The sequence below is a fragment of the Panthera uncia genome, chromosome D1 (genome assembly GCF_023721935.1).
Source record: "Panthera uncia isolate 11264 chromosome D1, Puncia_PCG_1.0, whole genome shotgun sequence".
Taxonomy (NCBI): domain Eukaryota; kingdom Metazoa; phylum Chordata; class Mammalia; order Carnivora; family Felidae; genus Panthera; species Panthera uncia.
The window spans coordinates 11,635,034-11,660,937 of NC_064808.1; the positions used below are offsets into that span (position 1 = coordinate 11,635,034).

General features: G+C 47.9%; 1 protein-coding gene across 3 annotated transcripts; it reads right to left on the reverse strand.

Annotated features, from left to right (window-relative positions):
• Positions 1-21: 21 nt before the first annotated feature.
• On the reverse strand, positions 22-24,163 carry ZDHHC5 (zinc finger DHHC-type palmitoyltransferase 5). 3 transcript variants are annotated; one of them, XM_049646510.1, is made up of 12 exons: positions 23,870-24,163; positions 19,378-20,598; positions 11,521-11,642; positions 7,973-8,130; positions 6,784-6,956; positions 6,526-6,628; positions 5,849-5,940; positions 5,275-5,407; positions 4,543-4,666; positions 3,979-4,091; positions 2,422-3,281; positions 22-1,359 (listed from the first exon to the last, which is right to left on the reverse strand). In XM_049646510.1, exons 2-12 carry the CDS (start codon positions 19,479-19,481, stop codon positions 1,194-1,196), a joined length of 2,148 nt encoding a protein of 715 aa, XP_049502467.1. In that variant the 5' UTR covers positions 19,482-20,598; positions 23,870-24,163; the 3' UTR covers positions 22-1,193. The 3 variants fall into 3 exon arrangements, with proteins under 3 accessions (XP_049502467.1, XP_049502486.1, XP_049502477.1); XM_049646529.1 differs by lacking the exon at positions 23,870-24,163 and adding an exon at positions 23,647-23,734; XM_049646520.1 differs by lacking the exon at positions 23,870-24,163 and adding an exon at positions 21,911-22,735.
• Positions 24,164-25,904: the final 1,741 nt, after the last annotated feature.

Below are 25,904 nucleotides of genomic sequence, written 5' to 3' on the forward strand. Positions count from 1 at the left end.
ATAACACAAGTCAGGGGGAGCTGGTTAGATCAGGATTTCTTTTTATTCCTTGTTGGTTTAAAATGGCTAATCAGAATAAAAAATAAAAGGGCCTCTGTCTATAGAGGCTGGGGTCTCCCCTATTTAGAGGTTAGAACCCAGGTACCCCCACTACCCAGCACCATACTGAGGTGGGCGGAGGGGTAACCCCCAAGGGACAATCGGAGGGCCCTAGGCCTGCCGCTCCTTCTCTCTATCCCGTTTTTGGCATGTGATGAAAAATATTGCTTTTTGGATTCATCTCTCCCGGCCTTGGATTTAAAAATGTTAACCGTGTGAGTTGGGGGAAGGCTCTGAGGGGACTAAAGGAGCCCACCCTAATCCCTCACCCCCAAGAAGCGGGGGGGATTATCCAATATTGTTTCTGGAGTTCAGCCAAGCTCGTTTCCTGATCTCCCCACCACCACCAAAGTCATGGGGCTGTGACCCCTTTCCTGGGGAAACTAAGTGCCAGTGAGCCTAGAAAACTAACTCTCCTCTCCAAGTCCTTCCCTCCTCTGACCAAGACCCCAGACTCACCTCTCCCCCAGGTGTCTTTCCTGATCACTATGCACCAACAACAGGGGGTGCTGTTTCCTTAGTGGGTAACTGGGACAAGAGAGGGAACCACTGGAAAAGGAAGACTTCGATGGATGTCCCCACTTCTTTCCTGCTGGTCTGAGGAATGGGAAGAGTACGATACCCCTCCTACATATCCCTCCCTCATTTTCCCATCCCAGGATAGATATAGAATTTCTTTGATATTTATAATATATATATATGTATATATATATATATGTACACACACACCTGGTAACGCAGAGAGGAAAAAAATAGAATCCGTAACAATAATAAAAAAAATTATTTCTGGTTTAAAAATGATCTGGTTCCCTCCAGGGCGAGCAATTGCACAAATGTCCACTGAGTCTGGTCCAGGGGTTAAGGAAGGGAAGGTCTTAAAAGGTGAAGGGGATTGCTACCCCAGTCTCAGGGCCCCAACTCTCCAACTCCCCAACCCCACTGCATTTTATAAAACGCTCCTCATCCTCTTGGAATCGGTGGTTTAAAAAAATGTCCATGCAGGGCAGGGGAGCCCCTTGAGGAAAGGAAGGTGGCCACCTGGGGCCCTTTGGTGTAGGCGCAGAGGCGTGGGGCGGAAGGGAGGTGCTGAAGGCTCACACGGAAATCTCATAGGTGGTACCACCCACCCCTGACACCTTCTTGACTCCACCCCTTGTGGGGCTGCTGAGCGGAGGCTGGCCTGGGCCAGGGGAGGCAGAGCCTATACTCTTGGGCTGCCCGTTGGATTTGCTGTAGGCGGTCTTGAGCTGTACTTCATCTCTAGGAAGGAAAAAAGATAGGTGTCATCAGAACTGGGACACCAAACACAGAAAAGGGAGACTGTTTTAAAAATTACTAGAGGGGCGCCTGGGTGGCTCAGTCGGTTGGGTGTCCGACTTCGGCTCAGGTCATGATCTCGCGGTCCGTGAGTTCGAGCCCCGCGTCTGCCTCTGGGCTGATGGCTCAGAGCCTGGAGCCTGCTTCCGATTCTGTGTCTCCCTCTCTCTGCCCCTCCCCCGTTCATGCTCTGTCTCTCTCTGTCTCAAAAAAATAAATAAACGTTAAAAAAAAAAAAAATTAAAAAAAAAAAAAATTACTAGAACAGGGGAGCCTGGGTTAAGGGCCCGACTCTTGATTTTTTTTAAGTTTATTTATTTATTTTGGTGGGGGCAGGGGGCAGGGAGAGAGGGAGAGAGAGACTCCCAAGCAGGCTCCACACTGTCAGCACAAAGCCCGATGTGGGGCTCAAACCCAAGAACCGTGAGATCATGACCTGAGCTGTAACCAAGAGTTGGATGCTTAACCCACTGAGCCACCCAGGCACCCCCTGACTCTTGATTTTGGCTCAGGTCATGATCTCAGGGTTCACAGGCTCTAGGTCCGTGCTTAGGATTCTCTCTCCCTCTTCTTCCCCACTCAAGCGCGCGCTCTCTCTCTCTCTCAAAATGAATAAGCTTAAAAAAAAAGTTATGAGAACTGATGTGCTTTTCTACGTGCATACTTTCTTACCCAAACGTTCCCACCTATTTTATTGCCCTGCTTAACACAAACCTGATGCCCTATCTCCCCTATTTATTCCTTCTCTCCAACAGCGGCTACCTGAAATACTTGCTCTCAGGCAAATAAATACATTTGGGGAAGACAGGATGAAGATAAAAGTATTGCTCTTTAGGTTTTTAACAGGAATAGCCCATGCAGGCAGCTGGAGACAGTGAGCGAAATGAGCGATCTACAAGCAGGCGCCTCTGAGTCCACCTGCACACAAGTGAAGTCATGACACCTTATGTAGGCCCCGGGGCGAACTTTAAAATCCACTGAGGGTCAGGAAGGACTCATACTTACTTGGGGGTCAGTAATGGCTGCAAGGCTACTTCCTCTGCCTCGGAGACACCAGGTGGGGCTTTTTGGCTGCTGTAAGACATAGATCGGCCCAGGTACGGGGCAGTTGGGCCTGGTTCAGGGGACCCTAGTCCCCGGCCCCTTAGCCCATCTGGCTTGCCAAAACGGGGGGCAGCTGGGCGTCCCAGTGGAGTCTTAACCAAGGGTGATCTCTTCGAATCGTCTGAGGAGGAACTAGTACGAGGGGCATGGCCTGAGCCCGGCGTTGACTGAATGCCTGAGTCCCCCAAGCCTGGTTCTTCCTCACGGCCCGGGAGTGGGGGTGACTGGCGTAGCAGCTTCTCTCGTTCCTGGAGGGAGGCCACAATATGGCGCGACAGATTGTCGTACCGGACTGGCGAGGGCTCTCGGTGCGTTGGACCAGTTGGCACCAGACGTGGGTGCCTCTCGGCTTCCCGTTGCTGGGCCAGCCGGGCTGACAGGAAGGGAGAGGTGTAGCCTAAAGGTGGGTCTGGCTCAGGCCCTGCCTGCACGGACTCGAAATCAGGGCTGTCTGAAGGAGTGAGCAGGCTGTCATAGGACAGGCTTCCGTTGCGTGTCTGGTTGGCCAGGCTCTTATAGGAGGTGGAGGTTGTGCCCTCTGAACGAATGGACTGCAGCTGGCCCAGCTCAAAGCCAGTGCCCTGGGCCGACTTGAGGCTGGAGGAGCGTGAGCCACTGGACAGTGGATCGAAGTGAAAGCTTTTGCCGAAGGTGGGAGAACGGAAGCTCTCTGGCTCCAAGCTGGGCTCCGAGCGGTAGCTGGGATGGCGGCTGCTCTCCGCAATCGAGGTTGGCTCCTTCAAGCTGTCCCCACGGCTCAACTGAGGGAGAAAATAAAGCGTGCTCTTAGCGCTCCTCCTCTTGTGACAGATCCTAGGCCCAAGAGCCTAGGCCCAAGAGTCTGTCAGAAACAGTATTTGTCATGTGCCGCCAGTATGCTTAGAACTTTTACACGCATCATCTTGTTCAACGCCTAAAGCACACCTACGAGTTGGAACAAGTATCTCATTTTAAGATGCAAAAAATGAGGGACACCTGGGTGGCTCAGGTGGTTAAACGTCCGACTCAATTTTGGCTCAGGTTGTGAGCCCAGGGTCATGGGACTGAGCCCCGGGTCGGGCTCGGCGCTGAGGGTGGAGCCTGCCTAAAATTCCCTCTCCCTGGGCCCCTCTCCCTGGCTCACGCGCACTCTCTAAAATAAATAATTTTATTTCATTTATAAGTTATCTAAAATAAAACAACAAATATATAAAATAAGATACAGAAAACGAGGCTCGGAGAGGTCAGGTAACTTGCCCACGATGGGTGCTGAACTCAGATACGGTGTTGTCATCAGTGCTTTTATCTAGTCTGCTACGTTGCCCCCTCTTTGAAGGACACGCTGTCAAGGAGACTCAAGCCCATTAATGCCAACAATTGGTAAAATGTCTTCGGTTTCCTCCTCCCCTTCTCCGATATTCTTTTTCCCAGAACAGCTGACCTACATCAGAGCCTTACTTCTTACAGAGTACTGAGTACCTTGGCGCTGGAGGAATGAGGCATGGCGGCTGACGTACTGCTGCTGCTGTAGCCCGGCCGGTACTTGTACATGGTGGGTGTGGGAGGGCTGTCCTTGCCCAAGAGGCTGCTATCTGCAGGAAAAAAGGCCCGGGGACACCGCTTTACAAGCTGTTCTCTTAATGTGGCCAGCGCTCCTTGAAGGACGGAGGGAGAATAAGGTATGAACAGATACACCGGGCAACAGAAAAGTCCCGGGAACGTGACTTTGCTGCAGCCGAGACTAAAGACTCATACCGGCCCAGAACCAGAGAGAGAGAATGCACCAAAGAGGTCTAGGAGGTTCTTTGGTCTATCTGAAGGCCGACAGTACCCCCGCCTCCCCCGCCCCCACCCAACGACAAAAGTTCAGTTCACTGCAAACAGCTAAGTGGCATCCCCTTTCTCCTGTCCCAGCTGTCCAAAGAAGCGGCCCGAGGCCCACCCGTTGGGTGTTCTCAGCCACCCAACCTTGGCTCCCCGCCCTTGGCTGCCCGTCTTCTCCACAGCATACAGTAACCTTCTCACGTCTGCCACTGCTCTTACCCTCATTAGTAGCCAGGCTGAGGTGTGTTCGTAGCCCCGTGTAACGGCTCAGGTCCGGCTTAGGAGGAGGTGGGGGTTCGGCATCTGCAGACTGGCTCTCCGTTATCTCCAAGCTTCCCTTAGACTGCATAAACGAGGGAAAATCAGATTGGAGAACTGGGTGTAAGGGCAGCTCCAAGGATTAATCAAACCGGTACAAGAGGGGCGCCAGGGCGCCAATTATGTATTTCTAAACTGGGACTAGAAGACAAGGGACAAGAGCCATTTGGGGGATGACAACGGATAAAGAAAAGTCTTCAACAAGGTTTAATTCTGTCACTTATTTGTTCATTTCCACCAACTATTTGTTGAGCTCCTACCATCTGGAAGCTGCTACATTAAGTCCTATGAAGACATGGAAATGAATGGACTCAAATTCTACCGTCAGTGAACTCACAATCTAATGGAAAAAAGAAGATATGTACTTAACTAGTTTTTTAAAAGATTTTCTTTCATTTATTTATTTTAAGTAAACTCTCTACTCTCAGTGTGGGGCTCGAACTCACCACCCCAAGGTCAAGAGTTGCATGCTCTACCAACTGAGCCAGCCTGGCGCCCCTGTACTTAAGTAATTTTTAACACAAGTCAGAGAGTGATAAATACCGTTAAGAGTAATGTCAACTAAAATCAAGTTTCCATCTCTTTGCCATGCAAGTCCCCAAGTTACCTACTTTACTTCCCTAACTTCCTCACCTTGCTTCTCCTCAGCTCTCCCTGGATACCATTGTCCATGATCTTCACAGTTATCTGCCCATCTGACACTTCTGGTCGAAGGAAGGGAGGTCTGATAACAATCGTCTTCTCTTTCTTTGGTCTTCCCAAGTACCTGAGTGTCAAGAGCGAGACGGCTTTCATTCACTCATTCTAAAATATCTATTGGTTGCCTACCCTGTATTAAGCATTTTTACAAATACAAGCACGGTCTCACCAAGGCAGCAAAAACCTTAGCACTGAACTGATTTCTTAGATTCCATGAAGAACTGCACCACGACTAGGCCTCTGGGCAGATACCTAGATCAAGCCTCTCTGCAATAAATCTCACCCTGAACTCTCAAAGGAGAGTAACCATAATACCTGAGGAATGTCAATTGAATTCAGAAGGTCCACTAAAGGATGCCATTTCTCTCCCTTGTAGGCACTTCCCATTCTAAGGGAACCCTCCCTAAATGACAGTCTCCCACCCCACCCCCCCCCCCCCAGACTAGAACAAGCCCAAAGACAAAAGCTTTGACCAAGAATGAACACTAGACCAGAGGGGTGGGTGTACCTGGGTGCTGGGGAACTGCAGAGCACACGGCTGACGTTGTTACAGCAGCCATTGGTGAAGGGATTCACACCTCCTCGGAATTTACCCGTAACCTAGAAGGAGCAAAAAAGGGCCCTATCAGTCAGACGATGGGACCTTGATCCCCAAAGGCCAAAACAAATCAATTATTGTGCACCCACCATTTGGGAGATAAAAAATGAGTAAAACACAGTCCTGCCGTCAAGAAGCTTCTACTTGTCATGGCTAAGAACGGGGTCTTCAGTTCAAATCCTACATCTACTTCGTGGTAGCTACTTGACCGTAGGCCCAGTGTTCTCATGTGAAATGGGGATACGCAGATAATATACACATAAACAAGTAAGGTCACTGCTATTACGTGCACGGAAATAAGTGTTTTCCTTTAAGCAGCTCTAGAAGCTTTCTGAGCACTGGCCTAGGTCTATTACTGTTTCCATCAGCTCAGAATTCAAACTGTCCAGTATATGAGTGAGCATTCTGCAAATGGTTGTTAACTGAGAATGGCTCTGTGCTCATGCCTGCATGAGGAGCGTGGACACTGCATCACAGAAAGTACCCATCAAGCAGCCATCTACGGAAGCACTCCACTCCGCTCCTACTGGAGGACTAAGACTCCCGCGTCCAGCTCTACAGAGGTTTCCCAGCCCTTCTCCCCGTACCTGCTCATTGGTTGTGCGTCCCCTGGCCACCAGCACCACGTGAAATCCCGTGAGGCCAGCTACAGGGATGAAGAATAAGCCAGCCACACACATCACTGCCATTCTAAAGCCAAAGAATCAAGGAGAACAGAGCGGCTCGATCCCACCATCCCCGGCCCCTGCAACAGCCACGTGACCTTTGACCCGCACCACCACAGCACTCAGCTTTCCTCCTCCTCACCCCTCCCCAGCCCGAAACCCATAGGCCTTGAAGGATACGTGACAGCCGTGCGGACCCCTGAGAGTTCCTCCATGTGGTAGAGGACATAAAGGAGGCCAAAGCCAAACACACCCATAATGTGTGCTGTCAGGGAAAGGAGGAAGAGGAAGAAATAACGGTAGTTCCGGCGACCAATACAGTTGTTCACCCAGGGGCAGTGATGATCAAATTCCTAGGGGCAAAAAGAGAAAGACTGAGAAGCGTCCTTGGACCATAGCCCTAAATCGCTTCTGTCAACAGCAGGAACAAATGTCAGAACTGAAGTTTTACTTTCAGTAATACGTGATCAAGTTCACCGTTCAGTTGCAAAATTAACAACAGGCTCATGCAGTTTATCTTGCTCTATCAAGCTGTGAGGAAGACCTCCCAGAAGCTGATCAAAGTTTATCCAATGTGACCAAAGAACTCCAAAAGGGATGAATATCAGAGGCTTTGCAAAAACATCAAGATTCACGAGAAAAGAGGCCTGGAAGGAAAATCTGGCAGACCACTGCTTCCAGCTAAGTAAAAACTGATTGGAAAAAAAGGGTTTAAAAATAAAAGACGAGGGCTGCAGCAGTTCAAGCAGGAAGAGAAATATAGCTGTAAAGTCTGAATGCAAAGGACTGCATGATGTAGTAGATGCAAGAGGTAACACAAAGCCAGGACCAATAACCAAAAAGATGAGTCAAGGGACACAAGGTTAGGGCTATGAATCCTGGTGTCAGGAAAGCCCATTCCCATTTGGGGTCCCTCCTATAACAGACAAATAGTTATGCTCTCTACCTCTCAGGCGGACAGCTTTTTTTTTTTTTTTTTTTTTTAATGTTAATTCATCTTTTGAGAGAAAGAGAGAGAGAAAAACAGAGCACGAGCTGGGGAGGGGCAGAGTGTGAGGGAGACACAGAACCCGAAGCAGGCTCCGGGCTCTGAGCTGTCGGCACAGAGCCTGACACGGGGCTGGAACTCACCAACCACAAGATCATGACCTGAGCTAAAGTCGGACCCTTAACCGACAGCCACCCAGGCGCCCCTCGCGTGTACATCACTGGTAACACTTTTTGACAGAGCTTCCATACGGCCCAGACCGTTAGCCAGGGCTGTATTTCATCCATGACCCAGAATCCAGAGGATTCAATTCTTCTTCCAAGGGCGGGAAGAAGAGAACTCAGAGTAGGCACCCAGGCCGACCCCACTCAGGGTGCTTACCTCCACACAATTGTCACAGACACTGCAGTGGGAACAGCGGGGAGGACGGTAGAAACGGCAAGTGGCGCACCATTTCATGCGCACTTGGATGCCCTTAATCTCCACCGTTTTGTAAAGGGGAGCTCGGAAGTCATCTTCCTTGTCTTCATCCTCCTCAGCTGCAAGAGAGGAATGATCAATTAAAAAACAACAGTGCCAGGACTGGGCTCGGCACGAGGGATGCAGTGATATGTAAGTATGGCCTCTGCCTTCAAGGAATTCGGTCTAATGGGTAAGAGAGAACAGGAACTAGTAACTAAAGCCGTGAGATCAGCTCTGTACCCAACGCGACGGGAACACGGTGGGAAATGAGGTTCGGGAGAATATGACTCAGAGGTAGCTCTGACATGGGTATGCTGACACTTGGTTTACATATTACAAATTACATTTTTGAGGAAATAATTTACATATCAAAGCACATACACAAAGAGTCGGCATAATAGTTCAACATCTATACATGAAAACTACAGCAATCCAAGAGAGGAACTAACAGCAAGCTTGTTTTCCACGCACAAACCCCTTCCCCAAAAGAGCTTCCCCTATTCTATTAATCTCCTGTATATTTCAGTATTGTTTGCTGGCTCAAGACACTCTCCTTACCTGAATGCCCTTTCAATTCTCAACTATCAGAAACTCATGATCCTACTTCAAAACTGAAAGTACATTATTTGCCTTCTCATCTGCTGTGTACTATTTTTATTTTTTATTATTAATCTAGAAAAAATACATGTGGGAAGGAAACATTAAATAAACGAAGGAGCAGGGATTAAAAATTAAGTTTCCAACTTTTACTGATCTGGGGAAGTGTTTAGAATACAGATAGGTAAAAAAATGCAAGGTAAAGAACTGTATAAACAAAAAGATAGTTTTGAAAATAGACACAAAAACACACACACATTTGCTACAGATAAGTGGTATATATAAATGTTATATACATAAACCCTCAAAACACTGAAGGTAAATATAAATAGTAGTTATCTTTGGGCTGTGTAATTACAGGTGATGTATTTCTTTTTTATGCTTTCTGCATAATAAATACTCACTATTTATTAAGGTCTTTTAGAAAAAGTTTCCTCTTGGGGTGCCTGGGTGGCTCAGTCGGTTAAGCATCCGACTTTGGCTCAGGTCATGATCTCACAGTTCGTGAGTTCGAGCCCTGCATCAGGCTCTGTGCTGACAGCTCAGAGGCTGGAGCCTGCTTTGGAGCCAGTGTCTCCCTCTCTCTGCCCCTCCCCTGCTCGCTGCCTCCCTCTCTCTAAAAAATAAACAAACATTAAAAAAACAGATAAAAAATAAAACAAGTTTCCTTTTAAAGGAAAAAAATTAAAATGCTACTTATTTTGAAATTTCTGATCTTTCCACACCCATCATCTATCAGAAACAAGCGCTTTCTCTTCTTAAAACACTACACGGTTCTTTAGTTACTCTTAGACCTTAGCACACAGTACAGGAGATTTATTCATATAAACGTCATCCCTATTTGTCCTTCCACACTGAGCTATTTGAAAGCAAGAACCTTTAAAAAAAAAAGTCATCCCAAATGACCACGATAATGCCTTCCATATTAGATCAATAAATATTTAATATATGAACATTAAAGGCTCATTAAAACAGTCCTCTTTGGCTTTAGGGACTCCAAGTTCCTTCGGTTCAACTAATCTTTGAGACAGGAGTCACAAAGCACAGCGACACAGGCTTTGTGAGTGCAATGATCTCAGGAAAACCTCATCTCTCACTCTTAAAAGCTAACTTCACGTTTGACAGAAAAACTGGTTATCAGCAACAACCCTTATCGACTACTAACTCTAATGACGGTTCCTGACTCTCACCTCCTCTCCCAGAACAGCCTGCTTCTTCTGTAAGCACAACCCTTCCAACGTGTGCAGGAAAGCACACCCTCACTCTGGAAGGCCTCTCTTCTACCATCTCCCTCGCCTGTCTGGTTCCACCTCCTCACGTGACCAGAGTGCTTCCATCTTCTCTAGCACACAAAAAAGAAAAAGGCCAAAAGCCTCTCTCTCCCTCTCTAGTAAGACATCCATCTTCTGCCTTCTCTAACTTCTTGAAAGAGTAATCCTAACATTCATGGACTCTGCTTCCTCACTGCCCATTCACTGCCTTCCAAGCCATGGCAGTTTGGTTTATTATTTACCTGTATTCTTCCCACACACATACATACCTAAACACACTATGACAACTGTTCTCGTCAAGATCACAAATTCCAACGGGCGGTTCTGAGTTTTTCATACTGGATCGAATTTCTGATACTGCGAACCATCATGAACTTCGTGAACCTTTCTTATTAGTTCCCACTCTGTGCAGTTTCTTCTCCTACTAACCTTCTTACTCAGTCCCTCTTCAGTGGCTCCTCCTCCTCCTCTGCTCATTAAAATGTCAATGCTGGTCAGATCTGACCTTGGTTCTTTCCTTACCTTGTTGTACTTTCTCTAGACAACCTTACTCCCGTTGCTTCAAACACCACATGGCTGAAGCCTATGAGACCCAGGTCTCTGACAACTGCCAGCTGGCTGACTATACCTGAATGACCCATAACTATCTCAAGTTCAACATGTCTAATGGGCTGTCTTCCTTCCAAACCTGTTCAACATTCCTGTAACTCATATCTTGTTTTATAAAAATCAGCATCCAACTATCTCCCAAGTTAGGAACGCTGGGACGACCCTAGACAATTCCTTCACTCTCCTACTCTCCCCCAATAAGCAAACGGTCATGAAGAATTCTGTTGAGTCTACTGAAAAAAAGTCTATAAATCCAGCCTCAAATTCAAGTTCTCATCCGGTTTACATTATTGCAATTGCCTCCCAAAAGGTATCTGTACATTTTTATAAGATTTATTTTTGTAAAACAAAATCTGATCCCATGATTCCTCCAGTTAAAGACCTCTTGCTGTCCAAAGGAAGAAACAGCATCCATTAATTTAGCACACCAAAGTCTTTCACCATTTGGCTCTTGGTTTACCTCCTACACCGTCTGGCCCCACTGTGCACTCTGTCTGCTACCCCACTAAGCATGGCATTCGTGGCTCCTGCTGCTTCCTCAGCCGAGAACACATTTCCCTGCCATCCTCCGCTTGAAGTCTTTCCTGCCTCCTCCTCGCAGCATTTCCCCAATTTATTCGGGCAGCTCCAAATGCTCCCTTTTCTGTGCTCTCCCAGAACCCTGCCTATGCCCCCACCAGTTTACCCCATACTGTGATAACCGTCTAATCCACTGTAGATTATCATTGTGCCTACGGATAATGCCCAGCCCACGTGCTTGAAATGAATTTCTGATGAATGAGTAACTGAAAATCAAAGAGCTAACCCAAAGTGAATCACATGACTAGAAGTTAGGACATCTATTCCAGAAGACCCCAACCTGCTTTTCGCCTTAGACTACAGAAGTATCCCAAACCCCTAGGAGTCCTAAGGCCCGGGACCAAACATGTATGTCAAAAATCACTAATTTTCAAAGGTAGTGAGGAGGTTCCAAGAGGAGAGAGATCTTACCTCGAGGGAAAATCCCTGGGTCCATGAAGGTGGCCATGCTGAAGTTGGCCAGCACAAAGAGAAAAACAATGGCATTGTAGATGGGCACTGCAGGTGACACGTAGAGGCTGAGTCCTGGACAGCTGTACGGATAATAAAGAAAATGAGGGGATGCTCCACCACTCTGGACACCAATCATACAGCCCCACAGCTAGAAATCTTGCGTGTGCCACCTCTACGGTCTCAAATTATCTTTATCCTTCTCAACAAGTACGTCTAGTTTCCCACAGAAACACTCATTTTAGATCAAGGTACAAGACTCAGAATCTCTCCTACTGTAATCCCTTGTACTGAGGTCTGTGTTCTTCAGATTCATTCCTGCCCGGTGAATCTTTCCATGTTTCAGAACCTGTCCTCACCTCCTTTTAGCCAGGCACAAGAGCCGGGACCAAGTATGTAACTGACACCAGCCACATTCCCTTCTCGAGCAGCCTCAGGCTGCTGGATCTCAGCCATGCCCCACTGACCTGCACATTGGCACAAAGCATGGGATACCACCTGCCTCTCTGGCTCCCCTTCCCTCTTCCCAGCTGGCTTTGAACCACTCTCAACTGCCTGAAATTTCTTCCCTGCATCAGATATTCCTGAGAGTTTTATTCAACTAAAAGCTAGTTCTCAAGGGAGGCAGGGGGACCACACACAGAAAAGATTAGCTACCAAGACACAGAACTAGACCTCTTGAGGCCTATAAATGAAGTAGAAGAGTGGCAGGGCCGGGGGTGGGGGAGAGCAGGTATCAGACCAAATCAGCCCTAAATTCTATAGGAAAAAGAAACTAGCCAAACATAGCCAATATTCCAAGGGTCCAAACCAAAAGATATGCTTTAGGTTAACATTTCTTTGACAGAAGACAAAAGAAAAGGGTGCCCTAGTCCAGGGTTACGCGCCGTTTCTGTGAGAACAGGAGTCTGAGTAGGAAAGCCATAAGACCTCTTCCTTTCTCTGGGAGCTGGAAGTTTCAGAACATCTGATGCGCTGGTTGTTTTGTCAGTACTATCAAGTGCCCTCTCTCCTATCTCAGCTCAGGAAGGACTTCCCCTTACAAGACAGTGGCTAAGTACCCTAATCTGCTTTGTGGCTGAGAACTTAATCTCCAGAATGAGGACAGCATCTGTCCTTGTCCCCTTTATCTAGACCAGCCAGAAGGAAAAGGGAGAGTTCACTGAAAGAAAGGAAGAAGGGGCCAGGAGAACAAGACAGCAAATGAGTCAGGAGAATTAATCCACAGCAGCCCTGGATTCTGCTGACAGAGGAGCTCTATCTCCATCAAATCAAAATGCACAGCCCTGAACAAATCAGGACAATTTTCAGGAATTGAGCTCTCCAATCAGATACAAACTAATAAGAGCCAAAACTGATGGTCACAAAGCATCTCACAAGTCTTGACCACCTCCAACTATTTATTCAAATTCCATTTAGCCATTCATTAAAACCAAAAAATGTAAGTCAATGTTTATTGCGTGCTAGGCTTATTACATAGTAAATATCAATTAACTCTTTGCTTCTCTTGGCGGGTCAGCACATAACTGGGAAACAAAATAACGAAGCAAGGCGCAGGCACTGATTTCAAGGGAAAACAGACCCTCAGTCACAGCTCTCGTCTTACTCCAGCCACGTCTCCCACGGAAGCCTCATCCTGTGGCAGTTCTCTGGCTCAGAAAAGATGTCCCCATACTCTGGCAGGGTTTGGGGTGAATACAAGCAAGAAGAGGCCTTACACAGCCCCACCCAAAGCCTGACCTCCTAGGCTCTTTAGGAGGGAGGGAGAGAAACTGAAAACCAGTCATCCAGGTCAGAGCCCCTCCCTAGCACTTAGCTGTCGCTTCGATTTCCGCCAGGGGAAGAGGAGAAGGGGTGACTCACTGGACTCCTACAGCCTGGGAAGATAATTAGAAGGGGAAAAAGAAATGGAATCCTTAGAACACAGAGGTGCCCATGATTTAAAAGTCTCATTCCTAGAATGGACAACTGTAGCCACTGTGGCCTCTCGAGCTTCAGACAAACTACAGGTTCCTCAATCCCTAAGGGAAACGAAGGTGAAGGAGAAGGAGATGTCAGCCCCTCCAAGGCCCAGATGGCCGTCTTTCTGACCCCATTCCTTCTTCAGCTTCTCCATTTCCAAGTGAAGAAAATCACCCAGTTTTTCTTGGGTGTGCTGCCAACCACCACCCCTGGATAGTTGACGTCACCCCTGCGACCTTCTTTTTCCCCTCCAAAGACTTTATTTTTAAGAGTAACCTCTACACCCAACGTGGGGCTCAAATGCACACCCCCAAGATCGAGAGTCGCCTGCTGTACCGACTGAGCACGCCAGGCGCCCCACTCCTGCAACTTTGTATCAACTCGTCCCGGCTGAAGTGTGTAACCCCAGAATCCAGTTCTGGTATTTGTTGCCAAAATAAAGCCCATCCCCACAGGAGCAGCATCTAGAAATGATGCAAGTAAGTCAACTTCACAGGCAGCACCTGGCCCTAGATCGAAATCCAACCCACTGCTTCCAACCTTCACACTCTAGCTGAGAGAACACCCCACCAAGGAGAGGCGTGAAGGAACAGAGTCCGTTCCTGCCACATCCCATACTCTGCTTGGCTCGTGGAGAGGTTTGCAGTTGCTATAGTACTTTGCCAGATTCCTAGGTGACCACTCCAAGTGGCCTGTCTGAATCTGTTGCCTTCGATGGAAGGAAGGGAGGAATGAGCTGAGGAGGAGCTGTCGGGGCTGGTCCTCAGCCTATGGCAATAATCACAGGGCTCCAAAGCCTAGGGAGTGGCCGTAGCCCAGAAGGCTGGCTGACTCACTGATGAGACTCCCAGACCTATACCAACCCAGGAAGAACAGGTTCTTCTGCCCACCCATCCAGTACTCCTGTTTTCAGGGAGAGTGGGTTTCATTACCCACACTCCCCGGGGCACCTGGCTGGCTCAGATGGAAAAGCATGCGACTCTTTATCTCAGGGTCGTGAGTTTGAGTCCCGCACTGAGCATGGAGATTACTTTAAAAAATAAATAAAATTAAAAAAAAAAAACAAACCACACTTCTGAAAATCTGTTTCCAAGCCCTCTCTAACACTTCCCTGTTATAAAAAATGGTTAAGCTGCTGGTAAGAAAAAAGTAGGAGTCAAGGAGCTTTGGCTCCTAATCCCATCTCAATCAATGCTTTGCTATGTAGCCTTAGGTAATCTGCAAACTCCAATCGTGTTACTTCAGCTACATAATAGATATGAGAATGAAGGAGACATATCTGAAAAGATCCTGGAATTCTTTTCTAAACCAGCTGTCTTAATATTGAGCATTCACTGGATAGAAGGCATCCCCCCACACCAAAAAAACCCCACATGATTAACAAACACCCTCATCATCAATTATCATTCCAGCCCCACCTTCATCCTTAATTCCACTTCCCCTCTGTGAGGTACTAGAAATTCAAGAACACTTAAAACAGAGGCGCTAAGCTCCTGAAGTATAGGTCTATGCATTCCACCGATGCCTGGCACATAGTCTATGGCTACTGCTCCTTGTTGATGAGGCAAGGCTGGAACGAATATTCCACTTCCAGCCTCTAGGGATCCTCAAGATTCCAGGAGAAAACGATTTCTCCCCTTCTAGGTAGGTAAGTTTCTCTTAAAACACTTGATTTGCGGTGTCTTTACGCACACTTTCAAGCAGCCGAGAGCAAGATGTAGGACTTGGGCACTTATTCCTGGATGTGAAAACAACGTGGGAAGTAAAAGGAACATCCACTGCTCAATTAATGCCCTAAATCACGAGGCTACTCCCACTCAAATCAGGTGCTAGCACCTCTGCAGTCAAGAAAAAAAGGACCAGAGGGAGAGGCACTGAGGTTACCCAACGCCGTTGGTAAGAGTTGGGAGGGGCTAGAGGCAGGAGCTGAACAGCAGAAAGCACTCTCATGGATGGGACACACTGGAAAGACCATCATGGATTTCCAGACAACCCTGACATTTTTTCCTTCCCGCAGAGGACCGCCTGCAGCAGAGATCTTACCCCTACGCCCTCCCTCCAACTTGAGAAGTAGACACACAAAGAGACACTAGCTGACTTAACTCACAGCTCAAGGAGATTTTAGGAGAGGCAATTCAGTGGTTTATTTCAAACCTTACTGCCAGGAGTCCTAAGAAAGACTCAGGGATCCCCGAAAGAGGCAAAGAGGAGACACCAAGCGGCTGGGCCTCTCCACAGCAGCCTCACTTGAAGCAGAGCAGCCCCCCTCTCGTGTCTTACGCACTGGGCTTCCACGGAAGATCTCACTGGATAAAGGGTCATGGTGCTCAAGTAAACTCCTCAAGGTCAACTTCTTCATTACACAAAGAATAGCTCCACAACGGTGAACAGACTTTACCAAAATTAGTCTCCTGACCCCCAAAACAGTGCTGATTCCTCTTACCTGGCACTGCCCCCCACCCTTGCCAATCACGAAAGGGACTTAAACTAAGATAGATGAGGATCCAGACCCATTACCTTAAACACAGCATCTAGGACCTAACTGGGAGGAAGAGGGTTCCTTCATCAGACACTCTCCTTCCCAGACAGCGAAAGAGGAAAAGAATGAAAACAGAATCCTCAATAACTCTCCTGCTCAGTTTTGGTACAGGGCAAACTGAGCGAATGGGAAGGAAGGGTTAGAGTTCTGAAGGGAAGGCCTCAACTGTTCTACTCAAGCTTTTCCAGGGCACAAGGTCACCCTTTGATGACCAAGCCCAGCCAATAATTTCTGCTCACAGCTTTCCCTACCTGACAGGGAAAGATGGAGGGTAAATTGTTCCTAATGAGTTCCTAAGGCTACATGCCTGCACTAATTATGTCAGCCGACTGAGAGGGACTCTCCCTCCCACTTCAGGTTCTCTAGGCCCCAAAGTCATCCCCTCTTGGGACTCAGACTGATGTAAGAACAGATAGTTACAGGCTAGTGAACAGAACAGGAGGAGGACAGAGCAGTTACAGATTTAGGGTCCCAAATAGGAGCTGGTTCAAAGAGAGCCTTTCCCTGGGACCCCTGGTTGGTTCAGTTGGAGGAGCGCTTGACTCCTGATCTCGCGGTTGTGAGCTCAAGCCCCACGTTAGGTGTAGAGACTACTTAAAAATAAAAATTTTAAAAACAAAACGAGTCTTCCTCTGGTTTATTTGAAACCAGAAATTCTTTTTTAGGTTGTAAATAGTTTCAAACAGGGAGGTTCTCCAAAGAATTGAATCTTAAAAGAGATAGAATCCATGGGGGAACAGTTTTTGAGAACAGGAGCAGCTCAGCCCAGACCTACACCTACAGAGGAACCGCTACGGTCAGATGGAAAGGAAAAGATGATAATTTCACAGGTACCAAGAGGTAGGTGATAAAGAGAAATAGGGTGTTTGTCTCCATGGGGAAGAAACGAGCCCAGAAACTTGTCCTGAGGAAACTGCCAAGGGAGACTCCAGCTAGGACAAGGCTCTTCTTCGAACTCTGGATTGGAGGCAGTCATTCCAAAGTCCATACTGTCCAAAATTCTTTTTCCTGGGGCTGAGACACCATGGAATTAGGAGGGCCCCTACTTCCAGGCACCAGGGAATGAGAAAGTAGGTTAAATAGCTTCAACTATCAGTTGAGAAAATGCCTACGTCAGGACAACTCTTTGTGGCGAAACTGGTAGAACCAGCCAAGCACTTTAATGGCTCCAGATTAACAAAATAAGAATGGGGCTTCTGCCTGCCCTATCTCAGGAATAGGTGGGTTGGAAGAAAGAAACCGCTCCGTGAGTCCCTTCAATTTCTTAGCTGCCCCAAGGCTGTGCCTTTTGAAGGAAAACAGACCCTTCCGAATCAAGCAGGCCTAAAGGTGTCAACCTGGTCTTATAATCTATCCCTCCTGACACAGCACCGCAACTGCCACAAGGATATACACAACCCTTGGTTAAAATGCTGATTCAAGGGGAGCCCAGCTGGCTCAGTCAGCAGAGCAGGAGACTCTTGATCTTAAGGTTCTGAGTTCCAGCCCCATGTTGGATGTAGAGATTATGTCAAAATTTTAAAATCTTAAAAAAAAAATGCTGATTCTACTTGCTGGCCGTAATAGCAGAAACCAAAACAAGTCATACTGAAGACTCACACCTCTTTCTCGATAATCAATGCACAAAGGACAGAACACTGGGGGCGCCTGGGTGGCTCAGTCGGTTCAGCATCTGACTGCTGGTCAGGAGATGCTGCTCAGGAGATCAAGCCCTACATCGGGCTCTGTGCTGACAGCATGGAGCCTGCTTGGGAATTTTTCTCCCTCTCTTTCTGCCCCTCCCTGGCTCACACACATTCTCTCTCTCAAAAGGAATAAACTTTAAAAAAAAAAAAAAAAAAAAAAAAGGACAGAATACCGAACATGTTGAATTTAAGCAAGAGAGACAAACTATGAGAGGTAAAGTCAGAGAAGAGTAGGGCTGCTTTAGATCCTTGAGGGACTCAACAGGCATGCTCAGGCTGGAGAGCTGAGGGCCAAAGAATCCTCCAGCCTCCAGAGGAACAGGTGAAAGTTGGAAGATGCTCATACCTCAGATAAGAGATTCATTTTTTTTCTCCGTTTAAGACTCAACAGAAAAACATCATTGCTTTACTGACTCTACTAGCCAAGCAACACAAATCTTTTAGAATTCCTTTTGGCATCTGAAGCTCAACTTGGGGCAGGAGGTGGGGGGGTGGTCTTCCTCCCCTCCTCGAATTTAATAACTGTTCTAGGTTTCTCCGCATAATAGTAACTGCTCCCCTCTCCCCCCACCGCCAGCAACTCCTGCTTCATTTTTCCTTTAAGGAGTCGAAACTGCTTTTATTCCCTATCCCGTCGAACCATCTCCTTCCTCTTGCCAGCAACTTCACACTGCTCTCAATAACACCTCACAATTAGGTCTGAGCCTCAATCTCGGCAAAGTGAACTCCCCAGAAAATCTAGCATGCTCTGATTGTTCCAAGAGCTACAGCTAGAACACTAACTCAGTGACTCAACAGTTTAAGGCTCGGAAGCCCGGTACACGTTAATTTATAAACAGGTAACAGCAAAGAGGCTGGCCAGGTGGGTAACAGCTAAAATACAGGATGAGGGAAGATCAATCAGTCTCCTCCAGTGACCGGCAGATGAACAAAGTCTGAATACCCTAAGCAGGAAACCTTTCGATGCCAACGGCTCTTCCTAATAGGACCAGGGAATGCAAGAATTACTGCCATCCCCTCAGCAGGGAGGGATGTGAAGGCAGACCGCCAGGGCTCTTCCTAAATAAAGCCTGCCCTTTCCCAGTGGCCTTCACTTCTCCAGGCGTCAGCTCTTAAGAGTACAGAGAAAACCATCTGAGTAACACAAAAAGCCCAGCTGTCTCATTGGTATATCTTCTAAATCAATCCTGCAATTCTCCAGTATGCTCAGCTCCAGAGAGCCCGGGGAAAAGCCATTACTCTGTGAAAAACCTCTCATCTAGTCTGGTTCTTTCTCTCACAGAACTGATTGCTTGAGCTGCTTCAAGCCTCTCTGGTGGTTTCCTCCTACTTCCTTCCTAGTTCACGATCATCTCGTGATGGAGCTGGATAGGAAAACACAAAGACATCTGTGATTCCAAAGGAAGGGAAGCAATGGAAGGTAGGGGATTCAGAAGAGTACAATTCATACATAGCAAGGCTGACAGGACAGGCTTTTTCGCACTCGTCTCCCCAGGTCTCTGAGGTTTGTTTTCACCTCACCTCACCACGCCGCCCAGGCCTGGCAAGTAACTGGCAAAACTCCAGAGAAACCATACCCCCCCACCTCCCACAGAATGCCCCCCCAGATGCCACCACTGGGGGAGAACTCACGTAAAGGCAAAGAAGAGGGTCGTAGCTCCCACTAAGAAGATGGCGGCTGCGGAGACTGGAACATACTTGCTGGGCTTGAATCTCTTTCCAGACTCTGCGGGCATGTTGGAGCTCTGATGGGAGGTCTGCCCTGCCGCATAGCCCAGGCCCACACAGCGGCAGAACAGACAAGAAAATGGGATGAGGGAAGCAGCGGACAACGAGAGCACAGAAGGAAACCAGGGGAAACCGAAATTGTGAAAGTATCACCCTTCCCCCTCCCAAATAAAACCAAAGGTCAAAAGATCTCAAATGAAGGAAAGCACATGGGAGGGGGAAAGGTGATTCGAAATGATGAATAACCACCTCCCCAGAACAAGGCAGAAGGAGAGATTAAGAAACACAACTCGTACGGTCTACAAAGAGGGGACAAACAGCAGGCTGTACACATGCAAATGGTTGCGGATGGAGAACATGGGCCACCAGACAGATCGAGGAACAGCTCATGGATGGAGGCAAGTCTTCCAAGGGCAAGAAGGGAAGCCTGTCAGGCAGGGCAGAACACCTCGGGCAAGGCAAAAGTCTTCTGAGGAGACACTATAGCACCTCCAGGACTACCACACTCCACAAGATGTGAGGTGCCCCTCAGAGAGGTGCGCCCTGTGTTTCTATTTTAATCCAAAAGGGAACCTGAGGCCCCTTCCAGTTCTGAGGAGAAGCGGTTTTCACTGCGGTCCTCGTCCCTTTTAGGCAGTTTCCTCAATGCCACCACTCCCACACCTTGACTTCAGGGTCTGTAGTCCAGCAATGGTGGTTTAATTTTATTTATTTTCTCTTGATGGCTAAAGCTGGGCAGCAGCTGTTACAAGGTTGAGTTGCAAATCCTTTTCTTCAAAGGGGGAGGGAAAACAGAGAGAGAGAGAGAGAGAGCGCGCATGCAAGCGAGCTTGTCGGTCTTCAATCTCTTCTTGTCATTCCCAAGCCCCCTAAGGGCTCCGTTTCCTATCAAGTTCATGCAAAACTAAGGACAAACGTAAAATCCCTGAAGCCATGTTCTTCCCAACAAGCAAAATAAGATGAAGAAATCAATTCCACTCAACGATAGTTTTAAAAGGGTACTGTGGATGATGAAACCAAAGTTCCAAAGAAGTCCCTGTTTCCAGGTTAGTCAATGTCTCTGATCTTTCTTCTTCAGTCTTGGGCTTTCTAGATGCAGAATTCAACTGGGTTACAGTGATTCACCTGGAAAAAAAAAAAAAATACCTTTATCAGATAAATTCTTTCAGGGAATTTCTTGAAAACATCATGACTAAACCCCACAGGGTACTCTGTTTAAAAAGTGCCTTTTATGGCATACATTTCACTTATGTGCAGGTGGGAAAGGACTCTGAATTGAGAGAACAACGGATTCACAATCTTTACTTCTTCTCAGTGCTGTTCATATTGGAAAGAAGAACATGGCTTCACTGGCCTAAGGTCATCAAAGAACTAGCTCTTATAAGGGGTGCGTCTCACCTGACACCAACGGGCAGTAACAAATATCAAGAATATCAAAATCTAAAAACATACAAGGGCACCGCGATGAAGGGCAGTCCTAGAAAAGAGACTTCTCTTTAGAAAAAGAGAGTATTTATTGCAACAATGAAAAAAGAAGAAAGTAACCTCAAAATTAGGACAGTATGTCTCATTTCCTTTCTGTGTAGGTCTCTGTCTCTTATCTCTCTATGCTTTTTAGTTATAACCCTGAAGAGGCAGATACTGAGTTTTTGGTCTGCTGGAATAACCCATGAAAGGACCTGGGTGAGAAATGTCCTTGAACTGAGAGGTGAGCCACTCTCTATGAGACACCAAGTCAACCATAGGGGCTGGTCCTTGCCAATTCAACACCTTATTCCTACACTGGCCTAGCAGAAGTTCAACTGCGCCCCACATTCCCCATATGATTAAGAGTAACAATTATTTCTGTTGACGGTAGTACCCAAATAACACCAGCACTTTGGATTTTATAGGATGCTTTTCATCTAGTGATCTCAAAGCACTTAACTCACATTATCTGGTGACACAGTCCCTTACCCCACTCCATAAAATTGAAGGCTAGAGAATGCCTGAGGCCATTCTACTTAATCGCTTGAACAGTCAGGTTAAGAACCAGAGTTCACATGCCCCTTTGCCAAACCAAAGCCTTTCTACCACTTTCTCATCCACTACACTACTTGCCCAGTGATTACATTTTAGAATCTGAAGACCAAAAATTTTACTTAAGTTAGAATTTAAAAATAAAAGTTCAGGAGTGCCTGGATGGCTTAGTTGGTTAAGCATCTGACTCGGGATCTTAGCCCAGGTCTTTATCTCAAGGTAGTGAGTTCAAGCCCTGTGTGGAGCCTACTTTAAAATAACTAACTAACTAAATAAATAAATAAATAGGTAAAAAATAAGTTTATTTGACCGAAGCAGTCTGCTATTTCCCTTAATACCAAAGGCAGAGATTCAAATGTCAGAAGATTCAGACAGCAAAATACAAATGTGCCCTGGAATTTACCGCTTCCTCTCTTACCTGTGGTATGGAAGGCAAAGGCACCTTCCTTCAAGATTCACTGTCTCTTTCCTTAAAAAAACAGAGTTTTACAGGGCCAAACAGCAATATTAGAATACAGTGAACACTTAGAGACTATAAGAAATTGTTAAAGGCCTAAAAAAGATAAATCCCCTCTGCCTCTTGATTTTATGATTATTTAACACTGAGTTTCTATAGGACTGAAAGCCCAACCGTCTCAATTTAGGCCTGAGTAACTTTGTAAACACTGAGAAGCAAATTCTTGGTTTGTGGGCAGTACTATTAAACTTACCCCTCAAAAGCCCAAAGATGTAGAGAAGGCAGAAAGCTGCACTGCTTAAATTTTACCCGAAGTAATAGCATTTAGACACCTTACTTTATTTCAGATTGTATTTTCTGACAAGAAAAAAGTCACATGGGCTCATATTGCCACAGCAATACAGGGTCACAGGGTCATAAAAGGCCATGCAATTTGGGGAGTACTGTGACAGGAAACAAAAGAGATCAGCATCTGAAATCTTAGGGCACATATGTGAGAAGGGAGAAGACAAAAACTGAACAATTTACTCGGCATAATAAACACACACCAAGTCTTAACAGAAGAATGTGCTACGGGCAGTAGGGATGAGACTGCAAGGTGAGTGTGGTTCGTCACAGCCAGCAGTCTGGATCCATACCAGCATGAGAAAGGTGTACAAGAATGTGTATGACACACGCAGACACAGAGTAATCTACCGAATGGAAATATGTATATGTAAAACAAACTATAGAGTGCTCCTTATCAAGGCTTAACACAAGTGGGTACCTCCTTAAAGGGGGCGGATGGGTATGGGCAGTATTACCATAACACAAGTGTTATTTGTTGAAATAAAGTAATGTTAACAGAGCAATATAGTAAATCTGAACACAAAGCAACCAAGGTATCATGGAATAATCCACATGTCAAGATGTTGGCTGGAGTCAAGCATAAGTTTAATACTGGTGTTACTACATAGGAGGTATGTATGTATGGCAATACAATTCCTGTAAGCATCAGGCGGATTTTTAAAAATGGGTGATTATGAGCATTCTGAAGAGATTTGATAGAGTACAGAGGGATACTGGGACAAAAGGACAGGGATGCTAATATAAGATCAACCTAGACAAAATGGTACTAACCAGGAAGTAAAAAATCCAACGCAAATAAAAGGACCAGAATATAACACATATTCCTTCCATAACTTTTAAATCACTTTCTTACTTCTCGTTAAAGTGTTTTCATTTGGCCAAGTGGGTAAAACACTTTCCACCCCTTTGTCCCACAAAGAGAGACCTATAGGTAAAATATTGGCCAACACATTCGAGCTCCACTAGCAAAAAGTACAAAGTACTAAAAGCACGGAGCACCCAGCTGGTGGGGGTAGGGGGAGAGAGCGGACGGATGCGAGAGAACAGGTAACAGGATGAAGCTTGAGCCAAAATAAGTATCAGCAGAGGAGGGCAAGGGACCTGAAATGCAGGGAGGCAAAAGGGGAACAGCACCCAGTCGCCACCCTGGAGCTGGAGACGGAGAATCACCATACGGGGCAGAGCTGGCTGAGACCGAGAAGACGGAATCCGCGGCCGCAGGGCCCACCGAGGCTGCGGGAGACGGCAGAGCCCGGGGGCGCAGGACCGGGGGCGGAAGGGGCGGCGGCCGGGCGCCAGGCGCGCAGGGACCAGGGTCCCGGGCCAGGACCGGGCGGCCGGGCACTAACCCGTCCAGAGCCCCGGCGGCCGCGGATCCCCGGCCTCTACTCGTCGTCCGTTTCCGGGGCCCACGGGTCCCGCCGCAGTTGGATGACCCGGCCCGGAGCAGGAATGGGGCCTCAAACCACCTCCCCCCTTTCTCGGTCCCCCTTCCCTAGAGGTCACTCTCCCCTCCCACCTCCCTGGCCCGGCACTTCCGGTTCCGCAGGGGCCGGTGTACCCGGTACTCACCCCCGGCGCGGTTCCCGTCACCGCCGCCGTCGTTGTCGCCGCCGCCTCCCGGCAGTGCCGTCCGGCCTCTGAGAGGCCGCGCGCGGCCCCCGCACGCTCCACGCCCGCCCTGCTACGCGCGCTCCCGCTCGGCGACGCTCGTCTTCGAGCCGGCGCGCGGCCGTTGCCCTAAGTGCCGGGTCTCGAGCCCTCCCAGCGTTCCCATTGGCTCCCCGTCCCGGGCGCGCGCGACGTCTCGCGCGGGGCACGTTTCTCTCATTCATGCGGCTCGCGCCGCCGCGCCCGCCCCCGCTCACTCTCCCATTCACCCATAGCCCCCACCCCCACTCCGCTCCAGGGCGTGCGCGCGAACCCGGCGACCGCGGCGACCTCGCGGCCTGATTGGCTGCAGGAGCACGGCGCCGTACACACGCGAGAGAACGAGCGCGCGCGCGCAGGGCCGTCGGGTTCCGCAGACGACTGGGAGAGGAGGATTGGCGTACTGCGGAGTCGGAAATGGGGAAATGTCCGGGAAAGTCTTTTTCCTGCTTCCCATAGGCTAGCCCCACAGTATCCAGGAAGAAATCCTTGGAAGTAAAAATAATTACATGTGTGTGCTGGAAATACTCAAAAGCAAGGACCTAGCCTCTCTCATTCTCTAGAACCCCTCCAAGGAAGTGTGGTACGACCCAGACAGGCTTCCTGTGTAACCAATCGCCAGTCGGCCCCGCGGTCCTCGCCTTTCAGCCGCTTCGTGCATTGGCTAACCCCTTGGATACGAAATAGCTCCCACCCAGCCAACCACCTCCATTTTTTTTTTTTTCTTGGATGGCGAAAACTTTATTTAAAGCAATCTTAACGGAGGAGTCCTCGGTCGAGCGAGCTCCCTAGTGCCAGCAGAATCCCGGGATAATAGAATGGTCTGGCTGGGGCTCGCGCACGGTAGGGGGCGCCTGGACTAGAAGAGTCATGTGGGGCGAAGCTCCTGCCCAGGCCCCGGAGGAAGAGGAAGGAGAGGGGCGCCAGTCTCGCAGCGTCCGTGGTGCCGACCGTGGCAGGAGGCGCAGGGAGCGAGCGCCTTGTGAGGCGGTGGCAGCCCCCCTGAGTGCCAGAGGGCTCTGGGCTTCATTTCCTTAGTTTCTCACTGCTGCACAGGGGATGGGCGCCCGCTTCCCTAACTTTGCCCAGTCCGGGAATGCAGGCTGGAGGACGGCTGTCAGCCCTGGCGAGCTGCTGGCCGACCGCGAAGATCACAGTGCCACACTTTGCCCTAATTAGCCCTACACAGCTGTGAACCCAAGAGGAAGGCCAGGTGTTGTTCTCTCCTCATTTAGCTCAAGGCCATTTCTCTTTTGAAAGCAGCTCTGGCTATTACATAACCAAAGTGTTCCAGCAGCCACTTCTCTGAAATCAAGGTTCTTCACCTGTAAAGTGTGATTCTAAATCCTGCGGTGTGTCCTCGGGTTTGGTGTCAAATGTTTCTGGTTTAACTGTAGTCTGATACTTTAGTACTAGGCAGCAAGATAAAGGACAAAGGTTTTCTGGGATCTAGTCTAGCTCCTCTGACATGGCGTATATAATCAGGTTCTAGTTCATTCTTTAAAAAAAAAAAAATTAACGTTCATTTATTTTTGAAGGGGAGAGAGACGGAGTACGAGCGGGGAAGGGGCAGAGAGAGAGGGAGACACAAAATCTGAAGCAGGCTCCAGGCTCTGAGCTGTCAGAACAGAGCCCCATGCAGGGCTGGAACTCATGAGCCGGGAGATCATGACCTGAGCAGAGGTCAGATGCTTAGCCGACTGAGCCACCCAGGCGCCCCAATTCATCCCAATTCAGGATTTCAGTCCATTTACTGCAACACACTATAGAATTCTGTAACTGGCAGTGTGTACTAGAAAATGAAAGCCCCCCCCTTTTTTTGATAAAAAATGAAATCTTGATAACATTTTAGACCACATAAAAGGCAAAGCTAAGGTATTATTGGAGACACAGTATTTCTTTTATTTATAGAGGCTTTTCTATCTGTAAATCAGGTTAATTTGTTTCCTTAGGAAAT